At 44.6% G+C, this 14,040-nt stretch overlaps 1 protein-coding gene across 1 annotated transcript in view; it reads right to left on the bottom strand.

Annotated features, from left to right (window-relative positions):
- The window catches only part of FBXO16 (F-box protein 16), a 33,004-nt gene that overhangs the window by 3,927 nt on the left and 15,037 nt on the right, over positions 1–14,040 (bottom strand). The window contains exons 5-7 of the mRNA XM_052693081.1: positions 13,703–13,908; positions 7,262–7,367; positions 1,511–1,736 (exon numbers count right to left, since the gene is read on the bottom strand). Of these exons, the coding sequence (XP_052549041.1) occupies positions 1,511–1,736; positions 7,262–7,367; positions 13,703–13,908 (538 nt within the window). The remainder of the gene's footprint in view (positions 1–1,510; positions 1,737–7,261; positions 7,368–13,702; positions 13,909–14,040) is intronic.

Raw genomic sequence — 14,040 nt, 5'->3', positions numbered from 1 at the left:
ACAGACAGGTAAGTCTGTCATCTAAAGCACACTATCTTTTGAGTTGGAATGGACCTTTAAGGGTCATCTAGTCCAACTCCTCTGCAGTAAACAGGGCTACCAGTAAACAGCTCACTTGGGTGCCCCATCCATGCTGACCCTGAGCATCTCCAGGGATGGAGCACCCAGTGCCTCTTTGGACAAACTTTGCCAGTGCTTTGCTACCCTCACTGTAAAAATATTTTCCTTATATCTAGTCTAAATCTCCCCTCTATTAGTTTAAAACGATTTCCCCTTGTCCTATCACAACAGACCCTGCTAAAGAGCCTGTCCCCTTCATACAGCCCCTCTTTAGAAATCAAAAGGCCGCTCCCTGAAGCCTTCATTTCTCCAGGCTGAAGAGCCCAAGCTCTCTCAACATGTCCTCATTGGAGAGGTGTTGCATCCCAGGAATCATTTTAGGGGCCCTCCTCTAGATGCACTCCAGAGGCCCACATCTCTCCTGTAAGGAGGATTCCACATGTAGGCACAGTGAGGTCTCACCAGCACAGCACACAGGGGCAGAGTCCTCTCCCTCACCCTGCTGGCTATGCTACCTTGGATGCAGCCCACTTTTTGTTCCCCTGTATTCAGCACTCGTGAGGCCGCACCTCGAGTGCTGTGTCCAGTTTTGGGCCCCTCACTGCAAGAAAGACATTGAGGCCCTGGAACGTGTTCAAAGGAGGGCAACAAAGCTGGTGAGGGGTCTGGAACACAGGGCTGATGAGGAGAGGCTGAAGGAGCTGGGAATGTTCAGCCTGGAGAAGAGGAGGCTCAGGGGAGACCTCATTGCTCTCTATAACTTCCTGAAGGGAGGCTGTAGTGAGCTGGGGGTCGGCCTCTTCTTTCGTGTCATCAGTGATAGGAGCAGGGGGAATGGCTTCAAGCTACGGCAGGGGAGATTCAGGCTGGACATGAGGAAGTATTACTTTTCAGAAAGGGTGGTCAGGCACTGGAATGGATGCCCAGGGAGGTGGTGGAGTCACCGAGCCTGGGGGTGTTCAAGGAAAGGCTGGATGTTGTGTTGAGGGACATGGTTTAGTGGGAGCTATTGGGAATAGGTGAATGGTTGGACTGGGTGATCTTTTAGGTCTTTTCCAACCTTGGTGATTCTATGATTCTATGATTCTATGATTCTATGATTCTATGATTCTATGATTGCCTTTTTGGTCTGCAAGGGCAGAGTGCTGGCTCATCCCAGCTGCCATCCACCAGTATCAGTAAGTCCTCTTTGGCAGGGCTGTGCTGATAGTGGGGATTGCCACAACAAAGGTGCAAGACCTGGATCCAGTGTGTACTGCATGTATAATGATGTTTAATTTCTAGTGAGGCAGCAAATTGCCATCATCTGGATTCCCACCATTCAGAATGACTGCCTTCTCCTTCACGTATGGATATACCTCCACAGCTCTATCTCCTTCCCTCTGTGCACAAAAGCTGAGTATTATCAACCTCTGCGATAGCTTTCACAGAGCGCACGCAGCATACTGACATGGACATGTGGCGGTCGTCTCTGTGAAGTCTTTCTTTTCTCTGGCACGTGGTTTTGGCACTGGAGCTCGAACAGGTGCAGGTCGTATCCCAGCATTGAACTGGGAGCTCTGGGCGAGGGTCTTTGCTGCTTCTCTGTAAGGTAGGTTCCCAATGGGCTGGGAAGTGGCCCAGCTGGGGCGAGCTGGTGGTTTTTGAGTCAACCCAAGGTCTTCAGTAAGTGAGAGCTAGAAAAGAAGACAGTCAGTATCTTAACAGAGGGGCTGAAAACATTGGAGTCTGTTGAAAACTTTATGAATGATACTCATAATGATGATACAAGCATAACACTGCAGTGACTTGTGCTCTTATCTAAGTTTACCAGGTTGATTCCTTTCTAACGCACAAATTCTCCCCTGTGCTTATGGTTGTAACTAATCCCAACCTTCCTGTTTGAAGTCACAGTGGAAAGGGTGAAGTTTATTTTAACATGCTGCTCAATGAGCGTTTCACTAAACACTATAGAAGTTAAGCAAATAAACACTATAGAAGTTAAGCAAGAAAAGAATCTTGGCAACGTAGTGATTTTTTCATTGAAAAAGATCCCAAACATTGAAAAACACAGTTGAGCAGACCTACAGCTTTGGCTTTTTAGAACTGATACAAATTATTCAGTACCAATAGTGAACCAACAGCAACAAAATCAAACATTTACACTGAAACTCGTTAGAAAGCAATATCTTCAGTTGTGCAGAATGAGAAATTAGTGTCCACAGCAAAACGGTTTTAAAATGGAAAAGTTTTGCAGTTCCTGCCCACCTGTTTCCCCTTTCTATTGTTTGGATTGGCAGCAGCAGCAGCAATATATGGTGCTTGGTACCTAATTGTCTGACAATAAATGAGCAATTCAGCAACTTTTGGCTATCAGCCTGAAGAAAGGCAGGGGATCATACAAGTGCCTAAGGTGGCCCAGGTTCTGAGCAGTACTTAAAGGGTAACAGAGACAGTGTGATACAAATTGCTGCAGTTTTTCTGTCCTCTTGAGAAAAGCACAATACCAAAGAAGCAGTAGCAGCTGCAGCACAGATCTGACTGTAACTTGGTTTTCAGCTCTTGTGTCCTGGTTGGTTCTGTTTTAGAGTTAAAAGGACAAAGAGCATCAAAGCCAGGCTATGCCTTCAAATTAGAATGACACATATAAACTGAGTTTCAATTTCCAAAATATTTTCACACTCAGGAGTAGTCACAGGTGGTTCAACAGGATTTCTTGGATGAATTAATAACATTTGAAATGAGATTTGCAGAATATAGGTGACGTAAATACACCCTGGACAGGACTGTGTCACAGAGCCAAGAGCCCTGGATCTTCATGTGTGATATACCCACATAGGATACACATGTGATCCATTCTCCAAACACCAATTCCCTGTGTATCTGTCATCAGATAATTTATTCCTGACTTCAGATGCTGCAATCTTACCACCTTGGGCAGTGAGGCAAGAATGACTGATCCTGTCAAAAAGATGTTATTTTGTAAGCACTAAAAATAAGTCACTAATTCAAGAACAGCTGGGAGGGTGGAGCAGCCTCCCAAACAGAAATGAGAAGGCAGCCTGAAAGGCAAAACCAGCCTCTAATTGCTGACATCGCAGTCATTTGCAAAGCTGTCAAAAGCATCAATGTGATGGATTTTTACCTTTCTAATAAAGTATTTCTGCTTTTTGACATCTAGGGAGGATTTGGCATGATGCTTCCTGTTTTGCTGAAAGCTGCACAAAACTCCTTATTGGAAGTCCTCCAAGGAAGAGCCCCTCTCTGTGTAAAGGACACTGATGTGGCTGCACTGTCACCTGTGAGGGGACCTGTAGGGTCAGAGCTGGGGACTCACAGCAGGGCAGCACAGCTCCATATCAGAAAGAACAGGAGAGATGAAACAGTGGCCCAAAACAAGGGGATCTGGTTTCCATGCCCAGCCTGCTAAAAGCTCAGCTGAGTCAGTGAGCCTTTCTTCACTTTGCTTTGTATAATACTGGGCAGTAGCTGCTCAAGGTGGTGTAGGCAAGCCACAAAGCCTTGATCCAGCAAAGTGCTGAAAGAGATGATTAACAGTGAAACTCTACTTGTCTTTAGTGTCAGGCATTTCCCTCCATAAAGATAGAGCAGGCATTCCCATCCCACTGTGGAGATACAGTGGTTGCATGCATACTCATAAGAAGGAAAGCAGCCCTTAGTTCAGAGACCTAATTAAGTTAATTTATTGTAACACATTATTTAAAGTAATTTAGATAATTCACTTTAATTTATTGTAAATTAAGTGTAAGCCTGGTCACATTCTATGCTACTATTTCCATGATTACTAATAAACTCCAAAACACCACAAGTTTACGAGGAGGAGACCTGATTCACCCTATGCAGAGCTGGAGCCTGTGGATTCAGGTCATCACTTTAATTACATGTTCCTTCTGTTTTGCTGTGTTGCTGTTCAGCCTCCTGAGCTCAGAGCTCTGTATAATGGCCCTTTTCACATCTTCATTGTTGGCTGTAATATACTTTATTCTCATCTGCTTTCTACACTTGAATCATTGATCTATTTAAGAGCTTCACTTTAATTTGACTTGATGTTTGCATGCTTGGGGCATTTATTCTTTCATCATATTCTGTCCTTCTTCTGAGGATTTACTAAAAGGTTTGAATATTAAGCTTCTTTATTTGGAATTGATTAAGTAAGAGTCTTTTCACAGGTCTTAATTTCAACAAGATTTCCTTAATAAGAAATGGAAATTAATTCTAGATGATTCCTAGTTAGCTATATATTCTTTTTTCTATGCATTAGCCCATTATAACCTAACTTTTGTTGTCACGTAGCTCTGTAGTCATTAATGGTCAGTGAAACAGCAGGATTATACACTGCACTACCAAAAGAGGACAGGAAACACAGCTCTTCTACTGAAATTTGTACTGCTCGAGAGAAATACAAGTCAATTTTCAATGTAAAGGTCTAGGAAAGAGGGACACAGCATGGACTGCCCAGATTTTAACACAAAAAGAAGATAGTGCTACCAAGATTGCATAACACGAACACACAAAGTTCTGTTCTGGGCTAATGTCACAGAGCTGTGACCACTAGAGCTGTAGGGTGCTTACCCCTGGGTCAGGCTGTCCTAACTGCCTATGAGGCACCGAGGGAGGATGGTGGACCTGGCAGGCCAGCGGCTTTAAGAATCTCCTCAGAGCTTTTTGTGGGCAGAGAATTTAACATCCCCATTTAGTGTCAGCTAAATGCTTCCTGTTGACTATTTGCTATGGAAAAAATAATGTCTCTAAAGCTACTGGGGTATCAGGGCCAGCCAGCATGGGTTCACAAAAGGCAGGTCCTGCTTGACCAACCTGATCTCCTTCTATGATCTTCTGACCCGTCTGGTAGACGGGGGAAAGGCTGTTGATGTGGTCTGCCTAGGCTTGAGCAAGGCCTTTGACACTGTCTCCCACCTTATTCTCCTGCAGAAGCTGGCAGCCCGAGGCTTGGACAGGTGCACTCTTGGCTGGGTAAGGAGCTGGCTGGAGGGCCGGGCACAGAGAGTGGTGGTGAATGGAGCCAAATGCAGCTGGCCACCGGTCGTGAGCGGTGTTCCCCAGGGGTCGGTGCTGGCCTGTCCTCTTCAGTATCTGTACTGATGTCCTGGATGAGGGCACTGAGTGCACCCTCAGCAAGTTTGTGGATGACACCAAGTTGGCTGGAAGTGTGGATCTGCCTGGAGTAGCGAGGCCCTACAAAGGGATCTGGACAGGCTGGATGGCTGGGCTGAAGCCAATGGGATGAGGTTCAACAAGGCCAAATGCTGGGTCCTGCACTTTGGCCACAACAACCCCAGGCAAAGCTACAGGCTTGGGGCAGAGTGGCTGGAAGACTGTGTAGAGGAAATGGACCTGGGGGTATTGACTGATGCTCAGCTGAAGGTGAGCCAGCACTGTGCCCAGGTGGCCAGGAAGGCCAATGGCATCTTGGCTTGCACAGAAAAGGTGCTGCCAGCAGGAACAGGGCAGTGATTGTCCCCCTGTACTCAGCTCTGGTGAGGCTGCAGCTGGAGTAGCGTGTCCAGTTCTGGGCCCCTCACTGCAAGAAAGATATTGAGGCCTTGGAGAGGGTGACAAGACTGGTGAGGGGTCTGGAACACAGGCCATATGAGGAGAGGCTGAAGGAGCTGGGAATGTTCAGCCTGGAGAAGAGGAGGCTCAGGAGAGACCTCACTGCTCTCTATAACTACCTGAAGGGAGGTTGTAGTAAGCTGGGGGTCGGCCTCTTCTTTCGTGTGACTAGTGATAGAACTAGAGGGAATGGCTTCAAGCTGCTCCAGGAGAGATTTAGGCTGGACGTTAGGAAAGACTACTTTTCTGAAAGAGTGGCCAGGTACTGGAATGGGCTGCCCAGGGAGATGGAAGAGTCACCGACCCTGGGGGTGTTGAGGGACATGGTTTAGTGAGAAGTATTGGTGATCAGTGGATGGTTGGGCTGTGGGTCTCTTCCAACCTTGTTGATTCTATAATTCTATGATCCTATGAGCAGCCAACAGAAAGTGACACAGGCATAAATACAACTTGACCTTGTACTGCTGCAATTTATAGCAAAAACTGATGCTGAATTTATAAAAGAGGGTTTGGGATTCACACTGGGACTCCGACTAGGTGTTTCCACCTTCTAGTTGTGGGCTGCAGGTTAAATAACTTTAAACAAGTTCCTAAACCCTAGGGAAAGAAAAAAATCAGCCCCCTCTTTCTAGCCTGAACTAAAATTCTTTCACTTCTGTACTGACAATAAAACAGCTTTAAATATGAAATGAGAAGCCATGGAGGAATGAAACTGTAAAGTCTCTCTGATCTAAAGGCTACAGAGGAAGCCTTTGAAGAATGGAAATTTTAAGACACACGTTGAATAACTTTAATAATATTTCTGTTCTTTAACACTGACTGAATCTATTTCCTTTCAAAGAGGCTATATATGGGTCAGAAGAATACCTCTCAATCTCCAGAGACAATGCTTCTTTTTTATGTAAACCTTCTTTGGCTCAACTCACATGCTGTTCCCTGGCTTTCATTGCTTGGGAAACACGCTTCCAGGTTTGCGAAAAGCCCTGATACGCTTGCAAGCACATCTTTCTTTGGCAGTTATTTGCTACCCTATCTACAAAAGCTAAACCCATGATGCTTTCTGGAAGCCTGACTTCCCAAGACTCCTTTCATGTGAGGATGCCCTATTTTACCAGCGATAAGCACAATGAATCCTCAGTATTAAGACCTTAGGGCTGCTTGCCCAGGCACAGTGCAATGAACAAAGTAATAAAAGAGCTTCAAACTGCAATAATCAGAAGTTGTGGAAATGGAAGAGCGGCTTTGGGGAAAGATGCAAATGTCATGAGAGAACTGATCCAGTGGAAACTGGCTGTCAGGATACCATGGAGTACACAAAGTGAGGAAGGAGCAGATAACAGGATCAGTGTCTACACACAGACAGTTGCTGCCCTTTTTTCCCACTGCAGGTGGGCTGTGTCTAGGCTGCAACGAGAAACTGCCCCTGGAGCAGGCAGATGGGGCATGATTTGCTCCTCCTTATGGCCTTATTGCTACCAGCCAGACAGGCAGCACGAGTGCCTGGCAGTCTGCTTGTAGTCAGGAGCAAAGTTTCACTGTTGCCTAAGTTAAGTAAGTGCTCTCAGCTAAAATATTCCTGGGTGTAACTGACAACAGACTAATCTAATTACAACCCAGTGATACTCACCAGTGATGTTGATTTCTGGAGTTTCCTAGATCCACAAACTGCTTTCTTTTTTTTCCCAGCTGCTTGCCGGCTAAGGTCTGGGGTCTCCCCTCCTCCTTTCTTTCTCCTGCAGAGTAGAACAGAATAGTATTAACAAATGCTATGGAGTTTGTTCCCTGGGGTGGAGAAGAAGAAAATTCCTTATGATAAGCCACCCGAAAAGACATGGTTTGAGCTCATACGTTTTATCTTGTACCTGGGGCAGACCAAGAGTGCACAGTCAGTTCTGTGGCTCAGAGCAGCTTGCTATTTTTTAAATTTTGATAACTTCATAGCATTCAAATGCATGTACTTGCCTTGACACTTATGGATATATGAACACATCACTGGGTAAACACACAAGGGAATTCACAGAAAGGGAAATTTAGCTAAATAATGTTTGAATTTTTAATTTAGTCCATGTAACTTGCAACATAAACAGGGTTAGAGGACTTGCCTTTAAACAAGTTATTCGTCTTTACTATAGCCAAGTAGACTTTCTTATGAATGTAAATGATTTTATTTGCAGCTATAATTAAAGTTAATATGATAGCAAACAGAACAGGCATGTTCTAGAGAGTGAAAATTAAGTGAATATGGCCAACTGTCATAATACTCCAGTATCAGGATTAAAATGAGTACTATAAGAAGGTTTTTTTAGGAATTTGGACAGGTTCACAAACACATTTGGTCTGAAAGTATTCATTCCCCTTCCACATTCACATTCTGCAAATCACAGCTAAGTTTACAGGTTTAGTAAATTTAAAGCAGCTACTAGTTTGTGCTCTGTGGGTTCACCTCCCAGCTCCACCACCAGCATGTCTGGGCTCCTGGAAAGCATGCTAAAAATCAAATAGTGAACATGAAGTCACGAATTCACTGGGTGGAAGCAAACCTTGAAAGCAACCCTGCACTGCATAACGTGCACATCCTCACAAGCAGCCAGCAGCAGTCTGTTATTCACTAGTCCCAGACCAGCTGCAGATCAAAAACCATCAAGACAAATCACACAAATTATTTCAAATAGCAAATTGAGGAAAATTGCAATCTCTTTGTAAACACTAACATCAGAGAGAGAGAATTCAAGCCTAAATACTACAGGGAACAATGTGGTCATCTTTAGATAAGAAGGCAGTCTTCTGCCAAAAAGAATCAGCATAGGGAAGGCTCTCCACTCGTTGTTACAGCTGAGAGTGTTGTAAGAGTATAAGGAGTGGCTCTGACTCCATTCCTGATAGTCCAGTGGCAGCACTGGAATAAGCCCATCCACTCAGAAAACAAACACACTGATCCACTTATGCAGGGAGAAAATACCAATATCCTGTCAAACCTTGGTTTATGGTCTCAAATTAAGAGTTTAAATTCTACTGCCGTATTCTAAAGTCCATGCTCCTGGGGTCAGAGCATCCCCCTGTAGCAGGGCGTGATCTCAGCCCACAGTCAGGACAATGAGTGGTGAGGATGGAAGACACTGCAAAGGAAGATGGCATCACAGCCGAGTAGGGCAAGGCAGCTCTTGCTCCAGTGCTGAACTCAGTGCTTCCCACCCTGCTTTTCTCTCCCAAGGAGTGTTTTAAATTCCCACGAGTCCCACAGGCAGGGAGTATGGGGCTGGCTATTCAGAAACGTGAAAAGCAAGACACAGGTGTTGGGATGCAGAGGACGAGCGAAACATCATGCCCTTCTCACACAGCCCAGCCCCGTTTTGTCAGAAACTGGGCCTAGGCTGCTGACAGAACAATTACTGAAAGTAATCATTTTCTCATTGGGTAAACATTTCAGCACAATATGCAACTGTTTTTAGAGCCTGCCCATGTCCATAAATTATCTAAGTGAATTAGCGCTAGAAGGCAGGGCTGGCTGGGGGAAGGAGCTTTCATTTTGGCTGAGCTGCTGTCATGAGAAGGAGCAGGGCTCTTTCTCGAGGCACAAGCACACAGCCTTGGCAGGGGTCCAGTGCTCAGCTAGAATCAGGATTCATTAGTCATGATAAAGTGGGAGGCAGATCTTTTGATTTACTGGCACCGAGCAGCACCATCACCAGATGCCTTCCAGCAGGACTGGATGTGCACAGCTGGAAAGGAACGCCTCTCCTGCTCAGAATCCCAGGGAAAATTTGCTACTGTGGTCCCAAGCTTTAGATGAAAATGCTTCATTTCACCTTTGGGGTATTGCTTCGTGTTCCCAAAGAGACAAATCCGTTGCTGGTCTCTGTTTGCACACAATGAAAAAAACTGTCTGGATAATTCAGGCAGAAAACAGACCCAACAGAAATCAGCCTTGTGATATATTGCTCACAGACGTGCAGCAGCACTGAAAGCCACCACTATAACTCTAGCAAGTGATCTTGATAAGGCCTCCAGGCAATTTGTAACTCTACCCCTGTCTGTATCTCCTCTATCTCCTCGTCACTCCCTCGACCACGCATCTGCTCATCACTGCTGTTGATTTCACTGCTCAGAGACTGAGCTTTTCCCACACTTGCCCATCTGAACCAAGAAACGTGTACTGATCATACTCCAGGATTCCCAGCTCCTCTAAAGCTGCAGGGATATTTGTCAATGAGGTTCTCAGGTACCATTTCTGATGCTTTCCTGAGCAAGCAGTAAAAAAAATCAAAGCATCAGAAAAAAAGACAAAAACAAACCAAAACAAACCTGTCAAGACTCAATTATCATCCAGATTGCAAATTAACCTCATTTTACCATCTTTCAAGCACTATCTGGCAGTGGCCCAGTGTTATAATTCTTCTTCCCATTGACATGAAGCACCAGCCCTGACCAGGCAAAACACCTACCAAATTGTTCTACAGAAATGTGTTTATTTACTTCTTCAAAACTAAATACCCAATTATGGTCTCATAGGCCAAAGTACGTGTTTTGTTTTACATCTCTTAGGACTCTTAGTCTAAGAGTGTTGATTTAGACTAGATATTGGGAAGCAATTCTTTACTGTGAGGGTGGTGAGACACTGAACAGGTTGCCCAGAGAGGCTGCGGATGCCCCTGCATGGAAGCATTCCAGGCCAGGCTGGATGGGGCTGTGGGCAACCTGAGCTAGAGGGAGGTGTCCCTGGTTATAGCAGGGGGTTGGCACTACGTGACCTTAAAGATCCCGTCCAACACAAACTATTCTATGATTCTATGATTTTATGACTCCCTTTGACTCCACTCTCCTGCATAAGTGAGAATTGGCTGCTGCTTGTCGCACTTCCATGCTCAGTTTTTGGCTAAGCAAGGAATTCTCTGCTCTGAGTAGACAGTGGTGTGGAGGTAAAATGGAGGAAGGGAGTTGGAGCTAAGGGTTCCTCTGCAACAACCAACAAAGAAACAGAGGATGACTCCACCATTTAAATGACAATATTTTGGCTTCAGAGTTGACACCCTGTTACAATGCCCAGGAGAGTTCTCTCTTCTTTTTGGACCAGAAAGCGAGCATAGAGAAGATTTTCAGTCAGTTCCAGGAGCTAGGAAAATCTTTACTTTTTTTGTTACCTCTTAAATTCTGCAAGATTTAACCCAGCATTAGGCAGATTGACTTTGATTCAAAGAAGTAGCCAGTGACTAGTCTCACACACCTCTTTGATGATGGTGTCAGGTATTCCTTTGATGTAATCTTGTTTGTTCACAAAGAATTTTCTATAAGTTCTGTTTTTCTCAACACAGCAGCAGACAGATGGAAAGAATGGTTTATTTGTTCTCAACCATCACTTGGGCTGTTTCTGCTAGCTCTGCTGCACCTTTTCACCCATGCTTATAACCTGCCCCAAGAAAATATTTGCCCCTCCCTACATGCATTCAGACTGCAGCAAAACTCATTACCTCTCCCAGACTACCACTGCAAAACCCTATATTTTAGGAAATCACTCCCATTGTTTTAGGAATCTCATTTTACATAGATTTCATTGCTTCTGACATATAGTCTGCACAAAGAGTGGATGTTACGCTCTTGAGCTCCAAGCATTCATCTAATCTGAGAAATAACTATACCTAACACAGCCTAGGGGGTCAGAGATCTTTATCTCATTTCTCTGTTCTACTTTACAACCCTGTACACTGGTCAGGCAGGGTCTGCCTCAGCCTGTAGGCTGCAGTATGATGGATCAGCTTGCATAGCACTCACATTACCTTTCCTTGCTCAGCTGACTAGATACTCACTGAGTGCAACCTTCATCAGCAGAACAAAACAAAGCTTGGCATTACAGAAGGGCTCTGAGCACTTTACCATTCTGTGGCCACTTGGATCTCTTACCAAGCTGCCTGCTTGCTGTCATTGCTGCTGCCATGGGAGGAAAACACAAGCCTGGAATGGGGTGTCCCACCAGTCCTGCTGCAGACAAGGAGCAGGTGAGGTGCAGGAGACCAGGTCCCCATGCAGCTGAAAGGATGGAGGATGGAAAGGGGCTGCAGAGGGGACGCTGTCTACAGAAACACCATTACATGAGCAGGTAGCTGGGTCAGCACTTGAAACAACACACCTGTATTGCTAAATAAGAGTCATTACAGGCAAGACTACACACTAGCAATTACTTTCAGCTTAAGTGATATTAAAGGGAGATCCTTGATAAACAAGTAAATCTCTTAGAATTCATTTTTCTCCTTGCTATAATCCTCTGTAATTACGGATAAAAGCCAGATTTGCTAGATCACTAGGCATTAAAATATCCTCCATTGCACAAATGGATAGAGGCTCAAATCTTACTTAGGAGAAGAAAACAGTCAGTATACTGTATGATTAGCAACTCAGAATCATTTGCATCTGGTTGTCAGCTGCATCTACAGCTCAGTGCTGGAACAAGCAACTTCCAAACTCTTTGAACAGGGCCTGTCCCATTTTTGACACTGACTCATGACCAGCACATGGGAACCCTAAACCTCACATAAGTCTCTGGAACAGGCTACATAGGAAGGCTTCACAGCTGACAAATAATATTGGAGCAACTATTTCAACAAGAGGCATTCTGTCAAAATATTTTGTTAAAAGCATCAGAGAACTTTACCTAAAATGCTAGAGTTTGGAAACATACCGCAGAAAGAGGGTGAGGTGAAAGCTGGAATGCTCTTTGAAGTAGTGCAGTATCCCAGGACTAGGGGACGCGGATTAAAAAATGATTCATAAAAGGCTTTTGCTCACACACTGGGAACTTTGTGGAACACCCCGGAGGAGCGGTGGGTCCAGCAAAGTTAATCACATTGAGAAAGAACCTCTGCAAGTGCACTTCTGCTTAGCCAAATAATCACTAGGCTGGGGTAATTTGTGGCTTGATTGTTCCTGTGCATAGTGCTCATCTCAGCAATATCAGTTATTTACTTAATGTACGACCTGGATACATTCATTGTGGATTAGGTGGTTCCCAAGGCTTTTGTTGGCACGGGGAAGAGGAATATCCTCCTCTGTGCGTTTTTGGTTGGGTGAGAATGCGCAGTCCTTTTTACAGGGACTCACATACGAAGGAGGCAATGGTCAAGTTAATCCACTACGTCTACACCAGGCTCAGACTAATGATAATGTTACCACAGTTTCACAAGTTACTGCACATCAGCTGAATGGAGGCAACTGCTGAGAGCGTGTCCATGAAAAAAAAAGAGAGGTGGCAGAGCCTTAAATGAGAAATGGACAAACTCCTTTGCACTACTACCACAGCCTCCTTGCTATTGTGCTCTCCTTGCTATTGTGCCTCATTTGCTTGTGCTTGCCGAAATCTAACCACAATCCTGAGATTCTGAGAATACCTTATGCCAGATATGCCAAAGGAAAGAAGTCAATGTGCAAGACTTTGCTCTGGGTTGCAGAAATACTTTCTTTTGTCAGCTGTTGACCAGGTAATTCTGGGAGCCTACGAACTGATGGATCTAAGCACTCCATCCCAGCTAGCGTAGACACAAATCCTACTCTTACTTGTATATCATGTGGAACATATACACACATACATGCTCTAATACCTGCACTGTCATTTGAACATCTAAATCTCTTTTCAGCCAGAATATCCTTGAACTGATAGAATTGTATATCATCATTCATTTTTCTTTTGTGCAGAAATTGCATATTCCTCTCAACTTTGTAGCTTAGAAAACTACAAGCCTATTAAAAAAAATCTTGAACAATCTCTTGATCTAATTCTTCCCCTTACAACTGTGTAACCTCTCCAGGAGCTACAGCCTGTTTTACAGGCAGACACTAACAAGATCTACCAATGCACAGTGCTGAAAGGACACAAAGCAGTGAAGCTGCAACCAGAAGAAGATCAAGAGCAATACGAGAAAAGGCAGAAAGGCAGAACAGTGTGTTAGCTTGGGTTTGCAGCCAAGCTGGAGAGCTACAAGGTTTCCAGGCAGCATGAAGCACAGGCAGAGGGAACCTGCAAAGGACACAGACATACTCAATTAGCACAGAAAAAGCAAAAGGCAGAGACAAAGCCTCTTACGCCTGCCTGGCCTGTTCGATGGGATCATAGTTGTTCAGGCAGTTGAATTGCATGGTGTCTGTTGGGCACTTGTCTGGTGAACGCCAGGGTGGAATTTCTTTTTTCTTCTTTCTAGTCTTCTTTTCTGGTGCAGAACGTTTTCCTTCTGGAGTGTTACTTCTCACTTTCTGTACTTCAGGAACTATGGACTCATCCTTCGAAGCAGTCTAATGAGAGACATTAAAAGAAGAAAATTCATTTTATCCTTCAGTGAAAATGTGATTAATTTTACCTGACCTCAGATTTGTAAGAACTAGGTATTAATTCACTGGACAGAAATAGGCACCCTAGCAGTGCAC

Source organism: Tympanuchus pallidicinctus, unplaced genomic scaffold (assembly GCF_026119805.1).
Source record: "Tympanuchus pallidicinctus isolate F22 unplaced genomic scaffold, pur_lepc_1.0 scaffold1, whole genome shotgun sequence".
In the NCBI taxonomy this organism is placed as follows: Eukaryota; Metazoa; Chordata; class Aves; order Galliformes; family Phasianidae; genus Tympanuchus; species Tympanuchus pallidicinctus.
Note: the sequence above shows the minus strand (reverse complement) of the source record. Positions and strands in the feature narration are given on the sequence as shown.